The sequence below is a fragment of the Podarcis vaucheri genome (assembly GCF_965113315.1).
Source record: "Podarcis vaucheri genome assembly, chromosome: 12".
In the NCBI taxonomy this organism is placed as follows: domain Eukaryota; kingdom Metazoa; phylum Chordata; class Lepidosauria; order Squamata; family Lacertidae; genus Podarcis; species Podarcis vaucheri.
In genome coordinates this window covers 50,979,173-51,002,642 of record NC_138750.1, presented here as the reverse complement: position 1 = coordinate 51,002,642, position 23,470 = coordinate 50,979,173, and the positions used below count along the sequence as shown (strand labels likewise).

At 43.5% G+C, this 23,470-nt stretch overlaps 1 protein-coding gene and 1 long non-coding RNA gene across 2 annotated transcripts in view; one reads left to right on the top strand and one right to left on the bottom strand.

Moving 5' to 3' along the window:
• The window catches only part of PTPRN2 (protein tyrosine phosphatase receptor type N2), a 628,995-nt gene that overhangs the window by 401,985 nt on the left and 203,540 nt on the right, over nucleotides 1-23,470 (bottom strand). The window contains exons 9-10 of the mRNA XM_082192202.1: nucleotides 20,884-21,275; nucleotides 5,540-5,626 (exon numbers count right to left, since the gene is read on the bottom strand). Coding sequence (XP_082048328.1) covers nucleotides 5,540-5,626; nucleotides 20,884-21,275 — 479 coding nt within the window. The remainder of the gene's footprint in view (nucleotides 1-5,539; nucleotides 5,627-20,883; nucleotides 21,276-23,470) is intronic.
• LOC309515124 lies at nucleotides 8,981-23,464 on the top strand. Its single transcript, XR_014212297.1, has 4 exons — nucleotides 8,981-9,226; nucleotides 12,895-12,940; nucleotides 13,169-13,365; nucleotides 22,933-23,464. It is a non-coding gene; the product is annotated as an uncharacterized lncRNA (long non-coding RNA).

Here is a 23,470-nt window from a genome sequence, read left to right as displayed (position 1 = left end):
CCAAAAGCAGCTGGAGACCCAAGTTTGGGAAACCCTGGACCAAATGGATCATTTCGATATGGCTTCTCACCCATTTCCTAAATGCATCTACTTAAATGAAACCTCCTGCGATTTAAATGGGAAATCCAAGTTAGCACTTCTTGGGGTATGATTATATGTGACTTGTTTTAGTCCTCTTCATAACAGGTGAGTTCTGTGGGACAGGACTCAGGAGATGCAGAAGAGGAGGGCTATAACCTGGTTTTTCAGACAGGAAAATACACTTTGCTATCACTGGTGTCAGGGAACTGCCATCGGAGCCAAGAGTGGAGGTAAGGCTCTCCAACGATGCGGGAGAAGGGACCAGCAGAGGGAGAGAAAACACTTCCCTTGGGGAAGGAAACCAGCGTGACACCTGGGAGGAAGGGGAGCAGGGACGGACTTCGGAGAGAGGGCTCCAGGACTCTTCCACAGAGACCAGAAGGAGAGTCCAGGACCTCCGCTGGCCACGCCCACTCTGCGCAGAAGACTTCTGCGCAGGGAGTCTAGGCGGAGACTTGGTGTCAAGGAGTTTTTATGTTGGAAGAAGTTCAGGAAACGCCCACTGACAGATTCTGCCAGTGACTGAGACAGCCATGGAGTAAAGGCTGTCCAGCCAGGGAAAGGTTTAGCCAGGGAACGTTGCCTAGAGCATCCGCACCCTCTACGCACAAGCAACCCCAATTCCCTTTACAACTGGTTTTAAATTTGACTTGTTCCTAGCTGCTGGTGTGATTTCTCTCAGAAATTCTGCACTTGAGGAAGTAAAATATGTTTCTGCACAAGTGCTGTACAACAATCACTACAAGTCAATTTAGAAAAACCAAACCATTCTCCAAAAATATGCTGGGATAGCTCAATCAGTAAAGCATGATACTCTTAATCTCAGGGTCACAGGTTTGAATCCCACGTGGGGCAAAAAGATTCCTGCATCGCAGGGGGTGGGACTAGATGACCTTTGTGGCCCCTTCTAGGATTCTCAGATTCTATGACTGCCTATGACTGTTGGCTCACTTCTGAATCGAGCTAAGGGGACTTCACGTGACACTAAAATATGCTTGGATTCACATTAGCATTTCAAGATGAACCTCATCAATGCTGAAAAACTAAAGATTTCCGAAAAGTTACCTGAAAAAGGACCAGATGAAGACATTTTGTTGCCTCAGACAGAACAGCCAATGCCACCCCCCTGATTGGCAGACTTATTTTGGCACCTGAGGCAAAAAACTCCCACAAGCATCTCTCTCTCTCTAGCAGTAAAAATGCAAAAATAAATGAAATAACTGACATCCCAAATGCGCTGCCTTAGGCTTCCCTAGGATTCCTTCCCAGACCAGATGATGAGACAGGCAGAAAGTGGACAGAGCTGGGTGTGCCATGCAGCCTTTCATCCCCAAAGCTACCTTGCTGCCCTCAGGTGCACTGAAAGATACTGTCTCTTTGCCAGTATTTAAGGACGATTCAGCTGCCAGTCTGGTCAGCGTCTATATTTGGAAGTGGGGAGAGGTGCCTTCTTGCCCTTCGTCTTGGGTAGCAAAGCAGCTTTGACCAATACTGCTGGTAAGCCCTGTTTTCAAGTTGTAGATACAGGCTTTACTCAAACATTCGCTGAACTCCTATGCCTTGGGTTGTTGTTGTTGTTATTATTATTATTATTATTATTATTATTATTATTATTATTATTATTGGTTTGTCTCATATATTTCAATTTACTCTACCATTATGCTTCAGGATACAGAATAGAATTCCCAGTTAAAATAAACCCATGGTAAGTAAGGTCTAGCAAACTACAAATACGCAAAATAGATTATTATTACTTTTTGAAAAAGGAAACAGATTGTACCTAGATTTACTTCAGGTTGGTTTGCTATATAGAAGCTCATTATATGATAATTAAGAGAGGAGAAACACTCAGAGGAAAGACATTGGTGTGTGTTCACATTACCCGCTTAAAACACAGTGAAGTTGCTTTTTTCATCATTACATTTCACACCTCTTTCCCACCTATCTGTTCACACCAGCACAGCTTCCTTCATTTCTGCTTGTGTGTTCGCACCAGGGGTGCTGTTGGGGGAAGTACGTCTTCGCCCTGTGCCAAGGGGTGCACAACTTGGCTAGAAATTAATTGGGAATGGCTCCAATTGTTGCGAAGCTGGTTTAAGAAACATCAAGCGCTAGTATTTTGTGTCAAAAGTTTAGGATACCTATATGGTTAGGATAATGCCATGTAAACAAGGATTAAAAACCCAGCACTGGAAACGCAGTAAACGAGAATGAGAATGTGAACACACCCATTGTTGCAAAACACATTTGTGGTAGAAACAACAGCACACGGACTAACAGAATGCCTATTGATGTTGCCACCCACTTTCATCTCCTATGATATTGGTCTGGCAATCAATCACCAGAGGCCACAGACACTCGTAATTGGATTATAAAATCAAACTTATCATTTTGTGTCTGCTTGCATAATTATTCTGGCGCTTTAATATTCTTTTAATGATCCCTAATGATGTAATACAAAATAATGGAATTTGTTTCACAGCTACATAACCATTAACAAAACAGATTAACCATAACTAGTACTTTCATAAAAGATCAAGAAAGCAGCCAGAACAACAAGCTGAAATGCCTGCAAGCTGAAATGCCCAAACCCTTGTTTTCATCATCTTGTCTTTGCAATTCTGTACTCCGCATGTCGAATGCCACATGTGCTACAGAAACTGTTCGGATAACTTAAGTGTAATCACGGGTAGCATGCTACTGGCACCGCACCCGAGACTATATAGATTGCAATCTTAAACATGCTTACTATAAGTAACAAGAGCAATCCGAATCCTGAATCCCTAGTGCAGGAGGAGGTTTGGATACATCAGAGGTGTCCCTTTAAGCTGCCCTGCCTGATTCTCACTGCGAGAAGCAAAGCTACAGGGAACCAGGCAGAGGGCCTTCTTGGTAGTGGCACCCGCCCTGTGGAACGCCCTCCCATCAGATGTCAAAGAGATAAACAACTACCTGACATTTAGAAGACATCTGAAGGCAGCCCTGTTCAGGGAAGTTTTTAATGTGTGACATTTTTATGTATTTTTAATCTTTGTTGGAAGCCACCCAGAGTGGCTGGGGAAACCCAGCCAGATCGGCGGGGTACAAATAATAAATTATTATTATTTATTATTATTCCACCAGTCTCCACCGGCAGGAAAGCTCTGCCACTGAGAAGTATAGTAATGCACCTACAGTGGTACCTCGGGTTAACCGTTAAGTACTTAATTCGTTCCGGAGGTCCGTTCTTAACCTGAAACTGTTCTTAACCTGAAGCACCACTTTAGCTATGGGGCCTCCTGCTGCCGCCACGCCGCCGGAGCCCGATTTCTGTTCTCCTCCTGAAGCAAAGTTCTTAACCCGAGGTACTATTTCTGGTTTAGCAGAGTCTGTAACCTGAAGCATATGTAACCCGAGGTACCACTGTACTCAATTGGTGGGCATGAGTTACCGCAGCAGAAACCCCCAAAACGGGGCCCTGGGGGGGAGGCAGAACTAGCTTAGAACGCAACAGACCCAGCACAGACCCTGTGCATACTGTTGAAAAATCCAAAAGAAACAATCCCTCGCTGCCTTGGGGTTACAAATCTGATTCCCACCATTGCTGCCTCGCTCTTGCAAAAGTAGTGCTGTTTGCAAACTATGCACACACACACACAGACACACCACTTTGCACACCCCGGAGGTTGTAATGGCAGCACATACATCAGCTTTATAAAACTGTATTTAACATGGAGGTCATGCACAAGGCTGTACAATTGTTTTCATCAGCTGTAACAAAGAAGGGGAAAGAAAGAGGCCACTGTGGACAGATGCTGCTGGCAGAGATGGCAGCTGGCCTTTGTTTATTTATTGATCTATTTATTTATTAAAACTTTTAAAAACATAACAATCTCCCTCCCCCCTCCAAGCTGTCTCTTAAACTCACCCCCCTTCCCTCTTGTTCTCATGCAAAACTGAAAGAAACAGACTTCTTCCTTTTGGTCCCTTGCCTAGCTAGCCTCACCCACAATGGCTGAAGCCAAACCTGCAAGTGACCTGCTTCTTCTGGCATAGGCATAGCATTTGTTCAGGGATGCAATTTTTATTTTCAACAGCTGTTCTTCTTATATATCTGCCCCATCACTCCCCCAAACCACTAAGTGTTTTGTTTTGTTTTATTTTTTAAAAATACAGTACATTCAATTTTTGTGCCTAATCTCCCCTCAAAAATAAATGCTATTTAGGAAAGCGAAACATCCCCTTCCAACCCAGTGCTGCCTGCAATACTGCTGGGTTTCTATAGAATGATCCATTTTTAAAAAACTGGAAACGTTTGTTCTAGACACTGGAGTGGGGAATAAAGGCGCACGTGGACATTTTCTGCATGGCATGCACACAGAATGGGGAAAGGTAGCATGGCAACGATTGAGAGGAGAGACAAAACTAACAAGTTTGTCCAGTGGCAGACTAGAAATGAAGATCTATGAGGGATAAAACAGAAAATACAGAAGCTAGTGTGCCAATCCTGCACACAGAAAAATTTGCTTGGGCACAGCCTCAGTTCCAGTACTGACACTCTATTGCACTTCTACACACACACAAACACAGATGACATGACTTCCAATGATGTGTGGGGAGGGAACATACTCCCTGCTTGAAGCATGTTCTTAGCTCCTGCGGCAGTGATGGCCAAACTTGGCCCTCCAGCTGATTTGGGACTGCAACTCCCATCATGCCTAGCTAACAGGACCAGTGGTCAGGGATGATGGGAATTGTAATCCCAAAACAGCTGGAGGGCCAAAGGTTGGGGGTGCCTGGTTTAGAGTGCAGATGAATCACCTGTACTTGTCCATTTACTTGACATAAAAGAACCAAAAAATCTCAAAGCAGTTTACAACGCATTAAAACGTTGCATAAAAACAAGCAGTTTACAACGCATTAAAACGTTGCATAAAAACAACCCAGAGTAAAATAAATTCATGCTACAAGGAAAATATTCCAGGTCCTTCTTCTAAGTGACATTTTGCTTCGCTTTTTTTATTTATCTACTTAATTTATATTTAGCAGTCTCTCTACAATCAGAGCCATAGGGCTGGAAGAGGGTGGTCCTTGAGAGACAATTCAGGCTCAACTTTAAAATGAAAACTTTATTGTAATTCTCATGACTAATAGCTGTTGATAGACCTATCCTCTGTGAATTCGTCTTAACCTTTTTTTAAAAAACAAACAAGCAACCATAGATAATGGCAGTAAATTCTAAGGGTTAATTAGGCATTGTATGAAGAGGCACCCTGTTTTCTATAACCTGAGCCTACTGCCAACCAATTTATTGGGTCTCCCCCCTCTATTACGAAAAGGGGAGTAAAGCATGTATCAGCAATGTACCTTAAAACAATTCAGAACCATTGCATTATTGTGGCTGAGGATGGGCGTTAGTGTTGAAGCAATCTAGGAATTAAGATGAGATTAATAGAAGGGCTGGACTTTGTGCACATACTTGATATCAGCAAAGGCCGTCATCTGCAGCTTCAGCTGGGCAGCAACTTGCTTTATTAACTCCAGACCTTTTTCCTCACTCAGAGGGCTGTTGAAAGAAAGCAAGAATACACAGCATTACGAAAAATGAAACTCATCAATACTTGAGAGGCTAAAAGCCCCAAAAGAGTTATCACCTTGGAACGGTTAGGTGGTTCGAAGCCGACGCTTAACTGTATTCCTGTCACATAGCAATTGCGATATCGAGGGAAATGGGATCAGGTGCTTCCTCAGGCATGATGAATCACCTGAATTTTCCAGCAATAAGACAAACAATAAGGTGTAAATGGAATTGTTAGGAAGTGTAATGGGCCCAATGATGCAGCGGCCAGTTCATCTTGGTCCTCAATGGAAAGGAAAAAAAAGTGGGAGGGAGGAAGAGAGCCAGATGAGGTTGGAAACAAACAAATGAATGTCAAATTACAGGACTCTATGAAGTGGTCACGGGAAGACATTTCTTCTTCAATTCATTTGCTTCTGAAATGAATTCGTGCCCAGCAAAAGGAGGAACAAACATTATAATATTCAAGAACAAACAATAGTGCTAACTACACTGTCCTGAAGAGTGGCTGAGGGTATGGAAGTTAATTTTCCTCTCTCTCTTTCTCTCTCTCTCTCTGTGGTGCTCAAAAAACGTGTCTTTGAGCCTTCTAGTCTTCCTCAATATCATGCTTTTTAATTATATTTTTAATTGGAAACCAGGCAGAGGACCTTCTCGGCAGTGGCACCCTCCCTGTGGAACACCCTGCCATCAGATGTCAAGGAGATAAAGAATTGCGCAACTTTTAGAAGACATCTGAAGGCAGCCCTGTATCGGAAAGTTTTTAATGTTTGACATTTTATTATGTTTTTATACATACTGTAAGCTGCCCAGGTGCACAAGGTATTATTATTATTATTATTATTGATAGCAATACTTTGCTACCATCATTTGAGAAACAGATTTAGCTGCAAATCAAGATTATAAAGTTACAGTGGTACCTCGCAAGACGAATGCCTCGCAAGACGAAAAACGCGCAAGACGAAAGAGTTTTCCGTTTTTTGAGTAGTTCCGCAAGACGAATTTCCCTATGGGCTTGCTTCACAAGACGAAACGTCTTGCGAGTTCTTGCGAGTTTGTTTCCTTTTTCTTAAAGCCGCTAAGCCGTTAATAGCCGCTAAGCCACTAAGCCGCTAATAGCCATGCTTCGCAAGACAAAAAACCACAAGACGAAGAGACTCGCGGAACGGATTAATTTCGTCTTGCAAGGCACCACTGTACAGGTTTGGTCAGTATCAGCACAGATATCTTCAGTGAATGCTGTTAGTTACTGAGTTTGCTGGGATACACCAGTTTAGCTTCCAGCAAGTGGCAACATATACCAGAAAATAGTGACACTCATAAATTTTGTTTGCGATTGTCAATATTCAATCTGACCCCCACACATTATTTACCTCCATCTATTTATTTACGCAACACACATACGTATTTTCAAATGCAGGGCTGGCTGTATTAGTAAATAATCAGATTTATTTTATTTTTAAAAACCCTGCAAAATAATAATAATTAAAGTCAAGAAAACTACTTTGTATGACTCCTTCAGTTGCAATATTATTGCACTTCCCAAAATTAACATAAAGCAGTCCTTAGGAAATTTATACTTTATAACTTTATCTCATGTATGGCATCAGACGTCAGAGCACACGACTTAAAAATTCAGTGTAGTGGTATTAAGAGTTATATCTGAATTTCATAATAGATTGAAATAGAATGCCACAAAGAAAACAAACAGCACTCGTAGATATCACTCAAGTAAATAACCCATTGGGAGAGCTGGGGTCGAAATAAAACACACAAACACCCCAACACACCAGCCCATCCAGGTTCTTATTTTTAATTACTGCAATACAAAAATTTCCCACATCACCACCAACCTATTATTAGAAAACAACATAGATTTTAAATCAGTAGTGTGATGTACAAGTTGCATATTATGCTGAGGAGCACTGCTCTTCACATTTTGTTTAAAGTACCTTTGAATAAACGTGTGCAGTACTCTGAGGGAATATAATATAATAGCTTCTTTGGACCCCAGCTAGGAAAGTAATATTTCTTAATTTCTTCCAAACCTCATGCATCTGCTCCCCAAAAATAATTCAAGGGACACTGTACCATAGGTGGCACTCCCTCTAGGCTAGTATTTAAATATAGGGTTTTTCCAGACGTGTAATAGAATGATGTTTCCGTTTTTTTTGTTTTTGAAAAGGGTTATTTGAGTATTTCCACAGGGAGGGGAAATGCTGTACCTAGGTTATTCATTAAAAAGTCACCCTTGAATTTCAAGACTAGGTACTGGGGTAGAACTCTTGATTCTTCACAAGTCGCAATGAAAGCAGGGCTGTCACAGGAACTCGGGGGCTTGTGTGTTAATTAGATCCTTCACTCCCGAGGACAGTGGTTCAAATGTGTGTGAGACAAGAGGTGTCAGAAAGTGGAGTGGGCTTCTTTCTCTGCCTCTCTCTCTTTTTAACACTGTAATATTATTTTTGCCCAGAGGTGCAAGAAAAGTCATACAATACGTTGCTGGCATTTCCTTCCTATCATTTGTACGCATAAAACTGTAATATCTCTGCAGGCTACAAAATCAAAACTGAATGTCAAAGCGAGTTGCAAAAGCAACCGTACCAAGGCTGATCAGAGCATTTCGGTGCTAATATCCAGCAGCGTTACAAACACCCTCAGGAAGGCGAGAGGCAGAAATGAACACAATATTGTCATTACACTAGCCTTAATTACTTTTCTGGAGCACAGGTAAGCCCAAATTAAACAACCACACACCAATATACACACACACACACACACACACACACACTCCCTCTCATTGCAAAAACCCACACAAGAGAAACAACTATCGCAGTCTTTCAGTGATGGGCAGAAAACCTCAGAAACAATTCTGTTGCGTTTAGTAACGAAACAGAAATAAAATCCTCATTATGTGTTTTTATTGTGGCAGCGTCTAGGGGGTCCTGTTGGGGGCTCTTGCTATTGGTGTTACTGCCCCAACTGTTTACAATGCTTTAAACGTTTTTAAACGGCTTTTAATCTATGGGTTTTTAAATTTGGGTGTTTTTTTTCTTTTTCTTTTAAGGTGTAGAATGTGCCTTGGAAGAGAGGGAGAGCAACAGGGGAGAGCAAGGGTAGGCTAGCAAAGTGGTTCAGAGTAGGGAGAAGTATGGCGTAGCGGGTGGGCACGCTGGGTAAGGGGCACAAGGCACAGGCAGTTGGTGACTGTGCCATGTGCCTGACGCGCAGCGTAAATTAATAATGCAGAGTTTTAAAGAATTAAAGCTTTACTGAGTTAAAATAAACTTCTTCATAAACAACATGATTCCAAATAGTTTGACTGAGATTATATACTGACTCTGTTCACAGCTGAGGCAGACAGACTTTCACAAAATCTTACAGAGAGCACACAAAAAAACTGACTGGCTAAGTCACATGTCAGAGTGACTCAACACTTAGCAGTTAGGCCTGAATAACTTTAGTAGGCCCAAATGACTGTGCAGGCCCAGCACTTCCCAGCCTGCTTTGCTGCTTCTGCTCTCATGTGTCTTTGTCACATGACGGTGCCTACCTGTGCTCCAACCTGGCGAATTTGGGGTCAGCCATGTTGAGGTTGGAACTTAACGGGTTAAGTTCTTCCCATGATGCCACACCATTCTGACGTCAATTTTGGAAGCTTGGGAGGAGCTTGGGAAGAGTATGCCAGTCCCACTCGGTACTTTGTGGGGAAAGGATGCAGTTTTGTCATGGCTGCAAATAGTCCTGGAAATTCCTGAGAAATGTTGGAATAAAAGCTGTAAATAGACAAACCTGGACTGTGTGTGTTTGTCTGGAAGCCAAGCTACATGACAGTTTTACACCGCTGTGTAATCTCTGCTACGGCGTGACTGAGAGATCGGAGCAGAGCGTGCGGCAGGAGAAGTGTGCCGGGCAGTAAAGAGCTAATTGAGGATCGTAAATCAATTAGCGGGAGTCGCGCCAGATCAAACCAGCTGCACAGGTTATGGATACCCTAAATCACCTATCGTAAAACTGTCACGGAAGAGCTGCCGGGAGCTGAGAAATCTGCGGTGTCTAGCAGAGGAGCACGGAAGCAAGCAAGCAAGCAAGCTGAAAGAAGCTGTTGCTGAATGCTGTGGAGCTGTGAGCTGAGAGCAGCAAGGAAACGTTTCTCCACGCCAGAAGAGCTGGTGCTTTTGTAAGTACAGCTTGAGGCCAACTTGGGAGAACCGGGAAAACATGGCAGATGGCCAGGAGGTGATTCAAGCTCCGTTTGAACAGCTTGAGGAACTCACCGCCCAAGCGTGGAATACCTGGGCAAGATGGGTGAGAGCGTGGTTTATAGCCACGGAAGTTTGGGACATTTCCCAGAGGGAACCAGTGCAACTGGTGGACAGAGATGCAGGAAAGCTGAAGTCTGTTTCTCTGGAGGAGAAAATGCAGAGGGAGAAAGCTATGAGAGCTGAGGTCTGCATGTTGAGAGCAGGTGTTCATGCCGATTTGCAACATCACCTGGAAAGCATTGAATCTGCGTGTGAGGCCTGGAGTGTGCTGAAACGTCTGTGTGAAGGCTCAGCAGGAGGCCACGAGCAGATGGAAGCTGATAGCCTAGAGATGGCTGGAGCCCCTGTTCCTGATGATTTAGCCTCAAGGAGTGCTAGTGAGCAAGTCGGGGGGGCGGAAAGTTCCAAAGGCAAGTTTGAAAAGTTTTCCACTGAATCTGCTGGAATGGAGCGGCAGTTCAGGGGGGGCGGATCTGGCAAGGAGTGCTTCTCCGGAAGAAGGAGAAGGAGGCCAGCTGGGAGGAGCCCCAGGCAGTGTTTTTCCACTGGATTTCGTCAGTGCTACGTGTGTGGATCCCACAGTCATTTCAAAAGAGACTGCCCACAGAGAGCAGCTGCACAGGAAGGCTTCAAGGACACCTTCCATGGAAATCAGTCGGGTTTCCATGGGAACCAGTCTGGAAGGGGAGGTCAGCGTGGGAACGCAAGAGAAGGACGAGGAAAACAACGTCAGGAGACTTATCAAATCACGGCTAGTCTGGCGTTGGCTGAAGACAGCCGTGGGACAAGCCAAGAGCTAAGTTTTGTTATTGACTCTGCAGCTAATCGCAATTTGATTCCAGAGACACCTGCTGTCGAGAGGTGGAACTGCACGGCAATTCCTGCCGGGGAAACTGTACTGTTTGCAAATGGACAGAAAAGAAATATGACTAATGCTGTAAATTTGCATTTTTGTATTTTACAGGAAACGTTGGAGTGTTGTACTGTTCCTGGGATGCAACACTGTCTTTTATCTGTGCCTTATTTACTGAAAAAGGGATTTACGGTTTGTTTTCAGGGTGATGTGTGCACAATCTCCAAAGGAGGGAGGATGCTTGCCAAGGTTAAAAAGGGGCAGAATGATCTCTTCATTCTTAAAACGTCTCTGGAGGGTGGTGGGAAGGTTGAGAAAGCACAAGCACTGCGTGCTACAATTCCCAATCATGATTCATGCGTACATGCTTGGCATACACGTACAGCTCATAGTTCTCTTGAAGAACTACAGGTGCTGCCGGAAGTTTCCAATGGTTGTAAGATCTCAGAATGTGGACATGCTGTAAGTTGTGAAACTTGCAAACTGGCAAAGGTAAAAGGATGCAGTTATCCAAAGGTTGAAAGGATAACAACAAGGCCTTTTGAACTGATTCACATAGATTTGTGGGGTCCTGTAAAGGAACCAAGTCTGGGAGGGTCAAGATTTCTGCTTACGATGCAGGAGGATTTTACGCAGAATTCCTGGACTCACGGTCTCAAATCCAAGGATGATGCAGCACAGCTGATCAAAGGGTGGATTGAGGGGGTGGAACAAAGGTTTTCCACCAAAGTGCAAGCTGTCACAAGTGACAGAGGAGCTGAGTTTACAGGTTCTGCTTTGCAGAAGTACTTTCACAAGAAAGGGATACGTCACACAGTGACTTCACCCAATCAGAGGGGAGTGTCAGAGCTCAAATGTCAGGCTCTGGTTAAAACTGCACAGGTGTTGCTGGAAGATGCTGGGTTACCTCCAAGGTTTTGGCTGGAGGCAATCAAGTATGTAAGCTTCACCTGGAATCGCACCTACAATTCCATGGTAGGGGACACACCATTTGGTTTGTTGCATGGCAGGAAACCCCAGATTCATTTTTTGCGTATGTTCGGGTCACATGCGTCTGTGCCGGTACCTGCTGCTTTGCAGGGGCCAGATGGATCCAGGTTCCGAAAAATGATCTTCTGTGGGTATGAGCCAACAGCGAGTGCATGGAGGTTTGCATTTCCATCAGGTGATCAGAGTAAGTTACTGATCAGTAAACACGCTGAATTCTATGAGCAGGATAAAAAGACACAAGCTGCTGTCAAGCGTGATGTTCTTTCAGAGTGTCTCTCTGATTCAGAACAGGAAGATTATGAGGGGGAGGAAGAAGAAGCTGAGTCTGATGATGACGATCAGGTAACTGACCAAAGTCAGGAACAGGAGGAGGTATCGATAGTTTCTCCACAAGTTGTAAAAAGGGAGGCCAAAAGTGAGCCTAGTTCCCCTGTGAGTGTAATGGAGAGGATTCGAAAACGTTTTAAGTCAGAGGGGGAATCCCGTGATGCTGAGGACACATTTCCTGGTGGCAGTGAGTCAGAGGTAACATCTGAGTTTATGCCCAGAAGGTCTAGTCGCACAACAAAGGGCATTCCACCTGAAAGATACCAGGCAACATGTGCGTGGGCGAGATTCGCACAGTGTGATTCTGGGAGTGTTGAAAGGGTTCAACAGGTGCCTGGGAAAGATGCTGGGAAGGAGCACAAGGCAAAGGGTAAGGTGTTGAGCTCAAAAAGGTCTTGTCAGAAGGTGCAGCAAGGGGGGGTGTTGAGGTTGGAACTTAACGGGTTAAGTTCTTCCCATGATGCCACACCATTCTGACGTCAATTTTGGAAGCTTGGGAGGAGCTTGGGAAGAGTATGCCAGTCCCACTCGGTACTTTGTGGGGAAAGGATGCAGTTTTGTCATGGCTGCAAATAGTCCTGGAAATTCCTGAGAAATGTTGGAATAAAAGCTGTAAATAGACAAACCTGGACTGTGTGTGTTTGTCTGGAAGCCAAGCTACATGACAGTTTTACACCGCTGTGTAATCTCTGCTACGGCGTGACTGAGAGATCGGAGCAGAGCGTGCGGCAGGAGAAGTGTGCCGGGCAGTAAAGAGCTAATTGAGGATCGTAAATCAATTAGCGGGAGTCGCGCCAGATCAAACAAACTGCACAAGCCAGTCCTCGGGTCTGCAGCTGTTGTTGTCAAATGCCAAGTCAGCTCGTAGTAAGACCTTCCTCACCCATGTTCTGATTGTGGATGAGGAGACCGATCTGGTCTGTATCACCGAGACCTGGGTGGATGAGCAGAGTGGGTTGGTCTCAACCAGCTATGCCAACCTGGGTACTCGGTGCAGCATCAGGGCAGACTTAAGGGTAGGGATGTGGAGTTGCTGAGATGTGTAGAGATACTCTCTCTCTCTCTCTCTCTCTCTCTCTCTCTCTCTCTCCCCAGGCTCTCTGTCCAGTTGTGGGAGATCTAGAGAGTGTTCCTGGCATTGGGCAATTGGGACAACTTACGGATTCTCTTGGTTTACCGCCCACCTTGCTGCCCAGTAGTCTTCCTGCCTGAGCTGACAGAGTTGGTCTCAAGAGTCGGCATTGAGGACTCCCAGGCTGCTGGTTTGGGGAGACGTCAGCATCCATGTGTATGTGAGCAATTCAAACTGATCTTGGAAATTTCCATCTGTACTTTTACAGCTGCACTGAAATACTATCAAACTCAGCAACAACAGCATACGAGTCATATGCATCTGCTCTTTCATTCACACACAAAAGATTTAATGAAACAACTTATCAGGCAACCATGCGTTTCCTCCACACTCCAAAACCTCAGAGTCTGGGTGAGCAGACATTATATTTTTATTCTCAGACCTTATATTTTCAAAATGTAAGAGCTGTCTTCTACCAATCCATTACCCTGGAATTCATCAGCCATTGTGCTTCTTAATCCGTCAATGTATTTAAATCCACGTGGAATTTTAAATCCTCCACATACCCTTGGGGTAACTCGCTGGGCACTTATTCATGCTCTGAGAAATAGCCTTTCATACATGATGACTCTCTCTCTCTCTCTCTCTCTCTCTCTCTCTTATCATTAAGAACCAGTCTGTAAGTCATAACAAAACTTTGCCCTTTGTGGAAATTTACTTTCCCCAAAACAAAAACAAAAACATGTTTTGCCAAGAAGTGAACTTACAACTTGGAGAGAACAGACTTAGTGGGATTTCCCTAGGTGCAATCTGCAGACTTGTTTTACTCAATATTTGCTTTTGCGAGATCTCTCTTCAAGCGAATGCCACTGTACAAGCCATTGTTGAGAGCTAATTTGGAATGTTTTCTACTTTGGGCCATACTTGCTTTGCAAAGGAAGAATGAAGCGTAAAGTTGAGCAGCCAACCACAGTGAGACTTCCCTTCCCCACCTGCATTGTGTTACTCTTTCTGGTATATGTCACACACAAATTGGGTTGGACCCAATGCCCGGGATTTGAACCTGAAACCTTTTGCATGCAAAACTCAATTACTAGCACTGAATGACAGCCCCATATCTCCCTATATACAAATGGATACCTTTTGCCTGTATAGAATACAGCCTTGCGACTTGAACTCTAATTCGTGAATCATTTAAAATTAAAATGTAGAGGAGTTATTGCATGCAGCAACCCATGTGTAAACAGGATTTGTGCTTCGTAGCCATGTTGTGGCAGGAATGGATCCTGCAGAGTTCTGTTACCTGAGAGCTCAAACAAGCCTGTGGTAATGATTATTAAGAACACTGCAATTTAACTTCAGCTGGCTCCAATCCATTTCCCCCAGCCTTGTTTCCTCTAAGGCTTTATTAGCTACTGAACATTCATAAGCTTACTTCTGTTTTGACAAGACAGCAAATCTCTGCTTGCCACATTTTGCGCACCTACCTTCCTTCTCTTCCTTCCCCACCGCAAATAGGTGTGAAATTTAAACCTTTTAACTCAAGACAGATTCAAGTCCAGACCAATTTATAAAGCAGATGACACTTTGCAAAAATCAATTTCGGTGGTCAGACTATGAAGGTCAATGGAAATTACATATCATGAGAAAGGTAACAGGAACGTAGGAGTGAAGAAGGGATCCGTTCGCAGGGGCTATTATGGAAATGTGACACCAAATAAGGCTTTAGTAGGGGGGTGGGTCTCATTTCAAGTACTTACTGGCTCCACCCACAACAGAGGCAATAAGAGAGTGCTTCCTTATCAGAATTTGCCTTTGCCTGTGATTTATACGACACTTCCGTAGTGTTTCCATACTAAATGGAAAACATTCATACATTTAGTTATTGTTTAGTCGTTTAGTCGTGTCCGACTCTTCGTGACCCCATGGACCAAAGCACACCAGGCACTCCTGTCTTCCACTGCCTCCCGCAGTTTGGTCAAACTCATGCTGGTAGCTTCGAGAACACTGTCCCACCATCTCATCCTCTGTCGTCCCCTTCTCCTTGTGCCCTCAATCTTTCCCAACATCAGGGTCTTTTCCAGGGAATCTTCTCTTCTCTTCTCATGAGGTGGCCAAAGTACTGGAGTCTCAGCTTCAGGATCTGTCCTTCCAGTGAGCACTCACGGATGATTTCCCTAAGAATGGATAGGTTTGATCTTCTTGCAGTCCACAGGACTCTCAAGAGTCTCCTCCAGCACCATAATTCAAAAGCATCAATTCTTTGGCGATCAGCCTTCTTTATGGTCCAGCTCTCACTTCCATACATCACTACTGGGAAAACCATAGCTTTAACTATACGGACCTTTGTTGACCATCCACAATCAAGCAGGGCGGGGGGTGGCCAAAAAAATAAAAGACTTCCTGGGACCATTTGCTTCCTTTAACTTAATCTGGAGTCACCAGGCACAATGGGAAGAGGCTGTAGAGAGTTGTGTGCTTTGGAGCAACAAAAGCATGAATAGCACTGTAAGGAAGCAGGACCATCTGCAATCTCTTAAATGCCTATGGATGCAACAGATGGTGAAAGCATATAGACCTGGTGAGTGTAAATGTTATTAATTTTTAAACCTCTTTAATAGCGAAGTTGTTTTATGATGGTTTTATAACCTCTACTTTGGAAGGGTGGGGGTATGAACTAGATAAATACACAAAAACTGGGGAAATTTTAATCAGTTATTTTCGGGCTTTGGAAGGTTCACTATGGATTTGGAACCTGTAAGTCTATAACTTCCAATTTCCCCCAAAGCTTTGCAAAGATTCTGCAAAGTGTTGAGGCTGAAGCGAATCCCATCCTTTCCCCAGAAATATATGAGCTCTTCCTACTACATGCTACAGATGGTTATATAAGGTTTCGTTGCTGCTTCTTTGGCTCTGTAATAAGTGTGGATTTGTGGGGGGGGGGGGGTTAAGTGACTTTATTTTCCCACTAGTAAAACACAGCCAGGATTTATTTAGCCAGAAAATATCATCGCTCTAAGTAGACATCTCTGCCGATTCCTAGAAAACAAGAGATGTGAATTCAAAGGTTTCGTAGAATCAACCTTCTTTACTTCTGCAGCCTCCTGATCATGTGCTTCTCCCCTCTGTATCAATTTTCTCTTTCCTTCTTCACCCCAGTCTTCACCCTTTCCCTCATTGACCTGTATCACCTTCCACCAGTCTTTCTCTTTGCCCTTCCTTGATCCATTTCCTTTATTGAGCTTTTGCCTTCTCCTTTCATATACCCCTGCCTTTCCTACCCCTATTTTCCAAGGCCTTTCTGCCAATAATGCCCCTAGAATAAGTTCAGATATGTGCAGTACGAGTGGAATTTAGCCTGCCCACCCCAAGTTATTAATATACATTGCTGACTGAGAGGATACCTTTGGAACAAACAATGAATTGCCATTGTTGAATTTTAATATTTCAGTTTGTTGTGTTGCTACCACTCTTTCTTAACTCCTTGTCAAGGCTGGAGTCAAACATGGGTCAGCAAGCAACAAGCAGAGTTTGTCAGAGAAGTTATTCAAAGAAACAGCATACTGCTCAGCAACACTTCCCAGCAAGTCTTGCCCCTATAGAGCAGTTGCCAGGACCGACGATCTCCGCCTCCAGCTCCCTCTAAGGCTCCTCCTTTCTCAGATGTTTCCTAAGCAGACTCAAACTGTGTCTGGACAGCTCTAATATCTGTTCTGCTTGATGCATCACTCTGCTTGTCCTTGGAGAGAATCAAGGAGAGGCAGGCTCCCTGTATTATTCTGAAGGCTCTTGTCCCCACTCCTCTGCTTCATCCTCTGAGTCTGAAATGCTCCCTGTCACAGGCTCTCCCTCTTCACAAAACCCTGTTGCCCCCTTCAGCATCCAACAACTTTCCCTATACTTCTCCCTCTGACCTCTCCTTGGTGTTCCACCACCAATCCCAGGGCTCTGAGCCTTCCTCCTTTGGGGTTTCCCTTGAGGGTTGCCTGGCTGCTGCCTCCAACCACTCCTCATCCAGCCAGCCAGTCCCTGACACATCAGTGGAGGCTAGTCGATTAGGGTGTGTATTTCTATCCCAATGCCCATGAGGGCCTTCACTGGTGCCAAGCTCTGAGCTTTCATTTTTTTAAAAAAAAAAGTCTCTAGCTCTTCTGGAAGGAAAGTTATGGACAATAACTTATTCACATTTAACCTGTATGCTTTTGGATTTACTATAGGGGATGGTGTAGCATCCATATCATGGACTGAGATCAAATTCTGCAGGAAGGACCAGCATACAGGGAAATTATCCGTTTTGAACACTTTCCACCCAAAATAAAATGCTGAAGCAGCACCTGAGAGGATTTGCCAGACAAATGTCTATACTGAAACTGTTAACTCAGCCCTAAGATTAGCACCAGTGCTTACTATGGATCAGTACAGGTCACTGAAAGGTCACTCAACAAAAAGCAGGAGTGACCTATTTGTTCTAACTACAGTGGTACCTCGGGTTAAGAACTTAATTCGTTCCAGAGGTTCTTAACCTGAGACACCACTTTAGCTAATGGGGCTTCCCACTGCTGCTGCACTGCCACCGCGCAATTTCTGTTCTCATCCTGAAGCAAAGTTCTTAACCCGAGATACTATTTCTGGGTTAGCAGAGTCTGTAACCTGAAGCGTCTGTAACCCGAGGTACCACTGTACTGATAAGCAGGCTGCCATTTTGACAAATCTTCAAAACTATCACAAATCACTTCTTCGGGAACTTTTGAGGAAAATATTTGTCTCTGCTCCATGACACAATTAAAATTCCTGGTCTTCACAGTACAGTGAAGCAATTTCCTTGAATCAAGGCTCTGGAGCCAACAAAAACACACACACACTGAGAATCCAAGTGTGAATGAATCACCTCTGACATCTTTCTAGCCATACTGCTGAGTGCAATCCCCCCCCGCCCCCAGTTACATCTGAAATCGCAAAGTGAAAAAGAACTCCAAGCTATTAACCTCTGTGCATGAATATGCAAGACCCCTTTTACCAACAGAGGGTTCGTTTCTGCTGAAAGGATTTTGTTCCTTTATTATAACCACTTCTGCTAATAAAATTCTGACAAGCAGGAACCACAATGTACAGTTTCAATAAAGCAAGAGATGATTATAGGAATAAACGGTATTAAAAATAAAAAAAAAGCTTTGGACTCCAGGTATCATTTTTAGTTGCGTTCTATTGCTTTCTTTATCTCTCGCGAGCTGTGTTTTTGTTTTTTTGTTTTAAAAGAAAAAAAACTTGCTTACAACTGCATAGCTTTGACATCCTTGAACTATGAAAATGTCAAGAGTGTCTATGTTACATATATTTCCATAATTCAGAGAAATTAAACCTCTACCAAATTTCAGCTGGGGAATTGGTCTTGATAATAAAGGAATAAGCTTTGCTTGCTCCAGGCCTCTATGCTGCAAACCTCTCTCTCCACTCTCTATTTAATCTTAAGGTCCTTCTCCAAACTGACACTAACCATTGAATGTAACTTAACCTTACAGCTTCTCTTCCAGCTGCCTGTGCTCTAGGCTCTACCACCATCCTTCTTTGCTTCTTGCTATCACACTGCTCCTTTCCGCATATCAGAAAGAGCAACTGGACCACGACAGACCACTTGGCCCCATAATCTACCAGTTTAACTCATCTCTGTTATCATCTCCCTCCATTCTTTTACTCTCCAGTCAAAACATGCCCTCTTCAAATCCATGTTACTTAAGGCTTTGTTGTTGTTTAGTCATTTAGTCGTGTCCGACTCTTCATGACCCCATGGACCAGAGCACACCAGGCACTCCTGTCTTCCACTGCCTCCCGCAGTTTGGTCAAACTCATGCTGGTAGCTTCGAGAACACTGTCCAACCATCTCGTCCTCTGTTGTCCCCTTCTCCTTGTGCCCTCCATCTTTCCCAACATCAGGGTCTTTTCCAGGGAGTCTTCTCTTCTCATGAGGTGGCCAAAGTATTGGAGCCTCAGCTTTATGATCTGTCCTTCCAGTGAGTGCTCAGGGCTGATTTCCTTAAGAATGGATAGGTCTGATCTTCTTGCGATCCATGGGACTCTCAAGAGTCTCCTCCAGCACCATAATTCAAAAGCATCAATTCTTCAGCAATCAGCCTTCTTTATGGTCCAGCTCTCACTTCCATACATCACTACTGGGAAAACCATGGCTTTAACTATACGGACCTTTGTTGGCAAGGTGATGTCTAAGGCTACTTTGTGCTTAGATTTAGAGCATACAGTAGCAGCTGGGATAGCTCAGTTGGTAGGGGGCATGAGACTCTTAATCTCAAGGTTGTGGATTCGAACCCCACCTTGGGCAAAATATTCCTGCATTGCAGGGGGCTGGATGAGATGACCTTCGTGGTTCCCTTCCAACTCTACAAATTCTTTCCCTTTCCCCCAGCAGCCTTACATTACAGAGCACAGCAGCATGTATTAAATTGTTCAGGCAGTGTTTCTGGAAGCCAAGGTACAACAAGCAAACTCGAATTCTACAACCTATCTGCCTATAAACAGAAGAATGTTCCCAGCACAAATTGTATCAGCACCACACTGACAAGGGCTCAACTGCTTAAGTGAAGAGATGCACACAGCCCAATCCTAGATATATTCAGCAAGAAGAAAGCCTTGATGAGTTCAGTAGAGTTTACTCCTAAGTACGCATTTAATTTTAGCATTTGTCTCGCCTACAACAGCAGTGCTGCTTCCAATATTTACCACAGGAAAATTGGGCCAAGAATCCTAATGTACAACATTCATCATATTTTGCACTGTGAAGCCTAATATTCAAAGAGCACATCTGTAAAACCATTAATACTGCTACTAATGTACTCTGCAGTCCACAAGGCCACCAAAGGACAGTGTAGGAAGTAGATAAATGGCCTTCATTTTATGTATTTTCACAGGAAATGTGGAAGCTCTGGCTTTTCTGTCAAGGCAGTTCAGGGAGATAGTAGCTAACAAAAAAGCATTTGGGTGACTTTTTTTTTTTAAAAAAAAGTTTTTAAAAGATATCTCACTGATAAGGTCATTTTAAATTTTACTCTTAGCTTTGAAATGGATGCTGGACATTATTTGCTGTTCTAGTATTTTGAACTACAGACACTGTTTCTTGGATGTTACTGTGAGCTGCTTGGATATCTAGCAGACCTGGGGGCACATTTGTTGTTGTTTAGTCGTTTAGTCGTGTCTGACTCTTCGTGACCCCATGGACCAGAGCACGCCAGGCACTTCTGTCTTCCACTGCCTCCCGCAGTTTGGTCAAACTCATGCTGGTAGTTTTAAGAGCACTATCCAACTATCTTGTCCTCTGTTGTCCCCTTCTCCTTGTGCCCTCCATCTTTCCCAACATCAGGGTCTTTTCCAGGGAGTCTTCTCTTCTCATGAGGTGGCCAAAGTATTGGAGCCTCAGCTTCATGATCTGTCCTTCCAGTGAGCACTCAGGGCTGATTTCCTTCAGAATGGAGAGGTTTGATCTTCTTGCAGTCCATGGGACTCTCAAGAGTCTCCTCCAGCACCAGAATTCAAAAGCATCAATTCTTCAGTGATCAGGCTTCTTTATGGTCCTGCTTTCACTTGCATACATCACTACTGGGAAAACCCAGTACATACATTCAAAAAATTAAATAAATATTTCAGTATTCACAAATAACCTATTTTAACCATTGTATATTTTAAACACACATATATGCACACACATACACAAAAAAAAAATTATACTTACTCTTTCTCTGTCACAATGTATCCATATTCATCCTCTTTGGAAGGCTTGGCATCCAGCTGAAGGCCTTCTCCCAATTTTTTTTTAGTTTCTTCATAGACTGTTTTATCCTGAATCAAAGTATTCTTAATCCAGTGATGAAGCTCAGTCAGCTCTTGAGAGCTAGGTTCCGACTCAGCTTTCTTTTCAGCTATCAACTCCCTGGAGAATGTTTCGCTCTTCACATTTTCAACCCCAACCTTCACTTCCTCAGAGGAGGAGGAGGAGAGATCTAAATCCTCCGACTTCTTCATTTCTGACTTAAAAGATTCTTTGGACATAGGCTCCCTAAGAAGATTTTCAGTTGCGATATCCTCATTCAGGAAATCAAGCAGTTTTTTACTCAAATGGTTCTCCTATATTACAAAAACAAAAACAAACAGCGTCATTCATAACAATTTTGAACACGCATTAATGGGGTATCTATGTGAAATTCAAGGGCACAAAATTAATAGAATCCTGAAGCTATACTTAAGTACATGAGTAGACACTGTTGTCCACTTATGAAAGATGAAAACTAGATATCACTTTAGCCTGGGGTGCAACTTTTGACAGCTCTTAGATTGCAGCTTAGAAAATGTTGCCTGTATTTTCCCCGAAACTGCTTTTCTCTTCTTAAATTTGACTGATCTCAAGAGGCTTCATCTTTTGGAAGCACTGAAGTATGTCTAAACCTAAAGCATTATCATTAATTTCTTTTTGCCCAGCCTTATGTTACACGAAGAAGCCCTAGACATCCCTGTTTGACTCAATTCAAGTCTTCCTGCTGACAGTGGCATGAGGCCACCAAGTCTTTCCACCAAGTTATGATTTCAAATTCTGGGTCTTTCAAATCAGCTAGCCTTGAGATCTAGAAACAGCCCCATCACTTAGTCTAAATTCTTAACTCTTTGGAGGAGGGAACTGTCTAAGACCAAATTCTGGATTCCTCTTCTGCTTTACGTTTCAGAAACATGACATGAAATTCAATTAAAATCTGCTGTGAAGTTCCATTCCCATGCAACTTGTTAGTTGGTGTTAAGAGCAGGGACATGGGTGGCGCTGTGGTCTAAACCACTGAGGCTCTTGGGCTTCCTGATCGGAAGATTGGCAGTTCGAATCCCCGCCAATGGGAGTGAGCTCCTGTTGCTCTGTCCCAGGTGCTGCCAACCTAGCAGTTCGAAAGCACACCAGTGCAAGTAGATAAATAGGTACCGCTGTGACAGGAAGGTAAATGGCATGTCCGTGCTATTTGGCCTACGTCACGGTGTCCCGTTGCGCCAGAAGCAGTTTAGTCATGCTGGCCAAATGACCTGGAAAGCTGTGGATAAATGCCAGCTCCCTTGGCCTGAAGCGAGATGAGTGCCACAACCCCATAGTTGCCTTTGATTTGACTTAACTGTCCAGGGGTCTTTTACCTTTACCTTAAGAGCAGCACAGAAAGCCTGGCCCTACTCACACAAGCCATAACCGGGTCCCAAATCATTTCCTGCATTACTGTAAAACTGTGTAACCGAGACCAGGTCTATCTCCTTCTTCATTTCAAGCCCCATACACCTTAATTTTTCATGCATGGAAATCTTAAGTCAGGAGATGCCTGGGAGAAATCCAAGCCCCTATAAACTCTTCTGGGAAGGTAAGCTCATTTCTGTTTACACCCCTTTTCTGTGAAATCAAGGGCACATATCATAACTTCAATAACAGTGTGTACAGTCCACATGAACCAAAGCTGGATTTTAAACAATGTTATTATTGTTTAGCTGTAGTGGTTATTGTGGTGGCACCTGTACTGTGGAACTCCCTGCCTGTAGACATTAGGCAGGTACCATCACTGCATTCTTTTAGATGATTGCTGAAAACATTTATGGTTTGGTGGGCCTACCCAGATACATGATTTGGTTATATTTGCTTCAGATGTTTTATTCTGCTTTATTGGTTTTTTTAAAAATATTTTAAACAGTTTATTGTTTTATTGTTTTTAGATATCTTATATGCTTTAATTGGTTATTTTTTTAAAATAGAAATGTGTTTTAGGCGCATCCAATATGTGCACGGCCGTACACACGTGCATTGCGCCAAACCCAGAAGTGACCTGAAAATGTCATAAAGAGGTACGGAATAGGGTGGGGCAGGGCTGCCTTATGTTTTTGCCACCATGGGCAGCATATAAATTTAATAAAGGAACAAACTTGCAAATTTAATAAAGGAACAAACTAGCAAATTAATCACACGGTTTTTAGAGGTGAATGAAAATGCTACTCTGAATTTTGCTGGTGCATTCACAGGTGGTGAATTGGAGGGGGTGGCATTCACTGATTTTGAGGAGTAAAGGAGCAATACTGGCGAGTGACAAAACAGAAAATTTCCCCTGCTAGCTGCTGCTAACGCCCCCCACTCCCACTGTCTGAAATCCACTGATGGTTGCAAGTGCACCTCCGTCTGTGTTCCATTGTTGTCACTGTGTTGTAAACTGAACCTCAATTATTTTTATTACATTATATTTAACATCTCTCGTATGATGAGCATTTGGTGCGATGGATTGTCGATATTTATATTTAAACATGCAATTTAC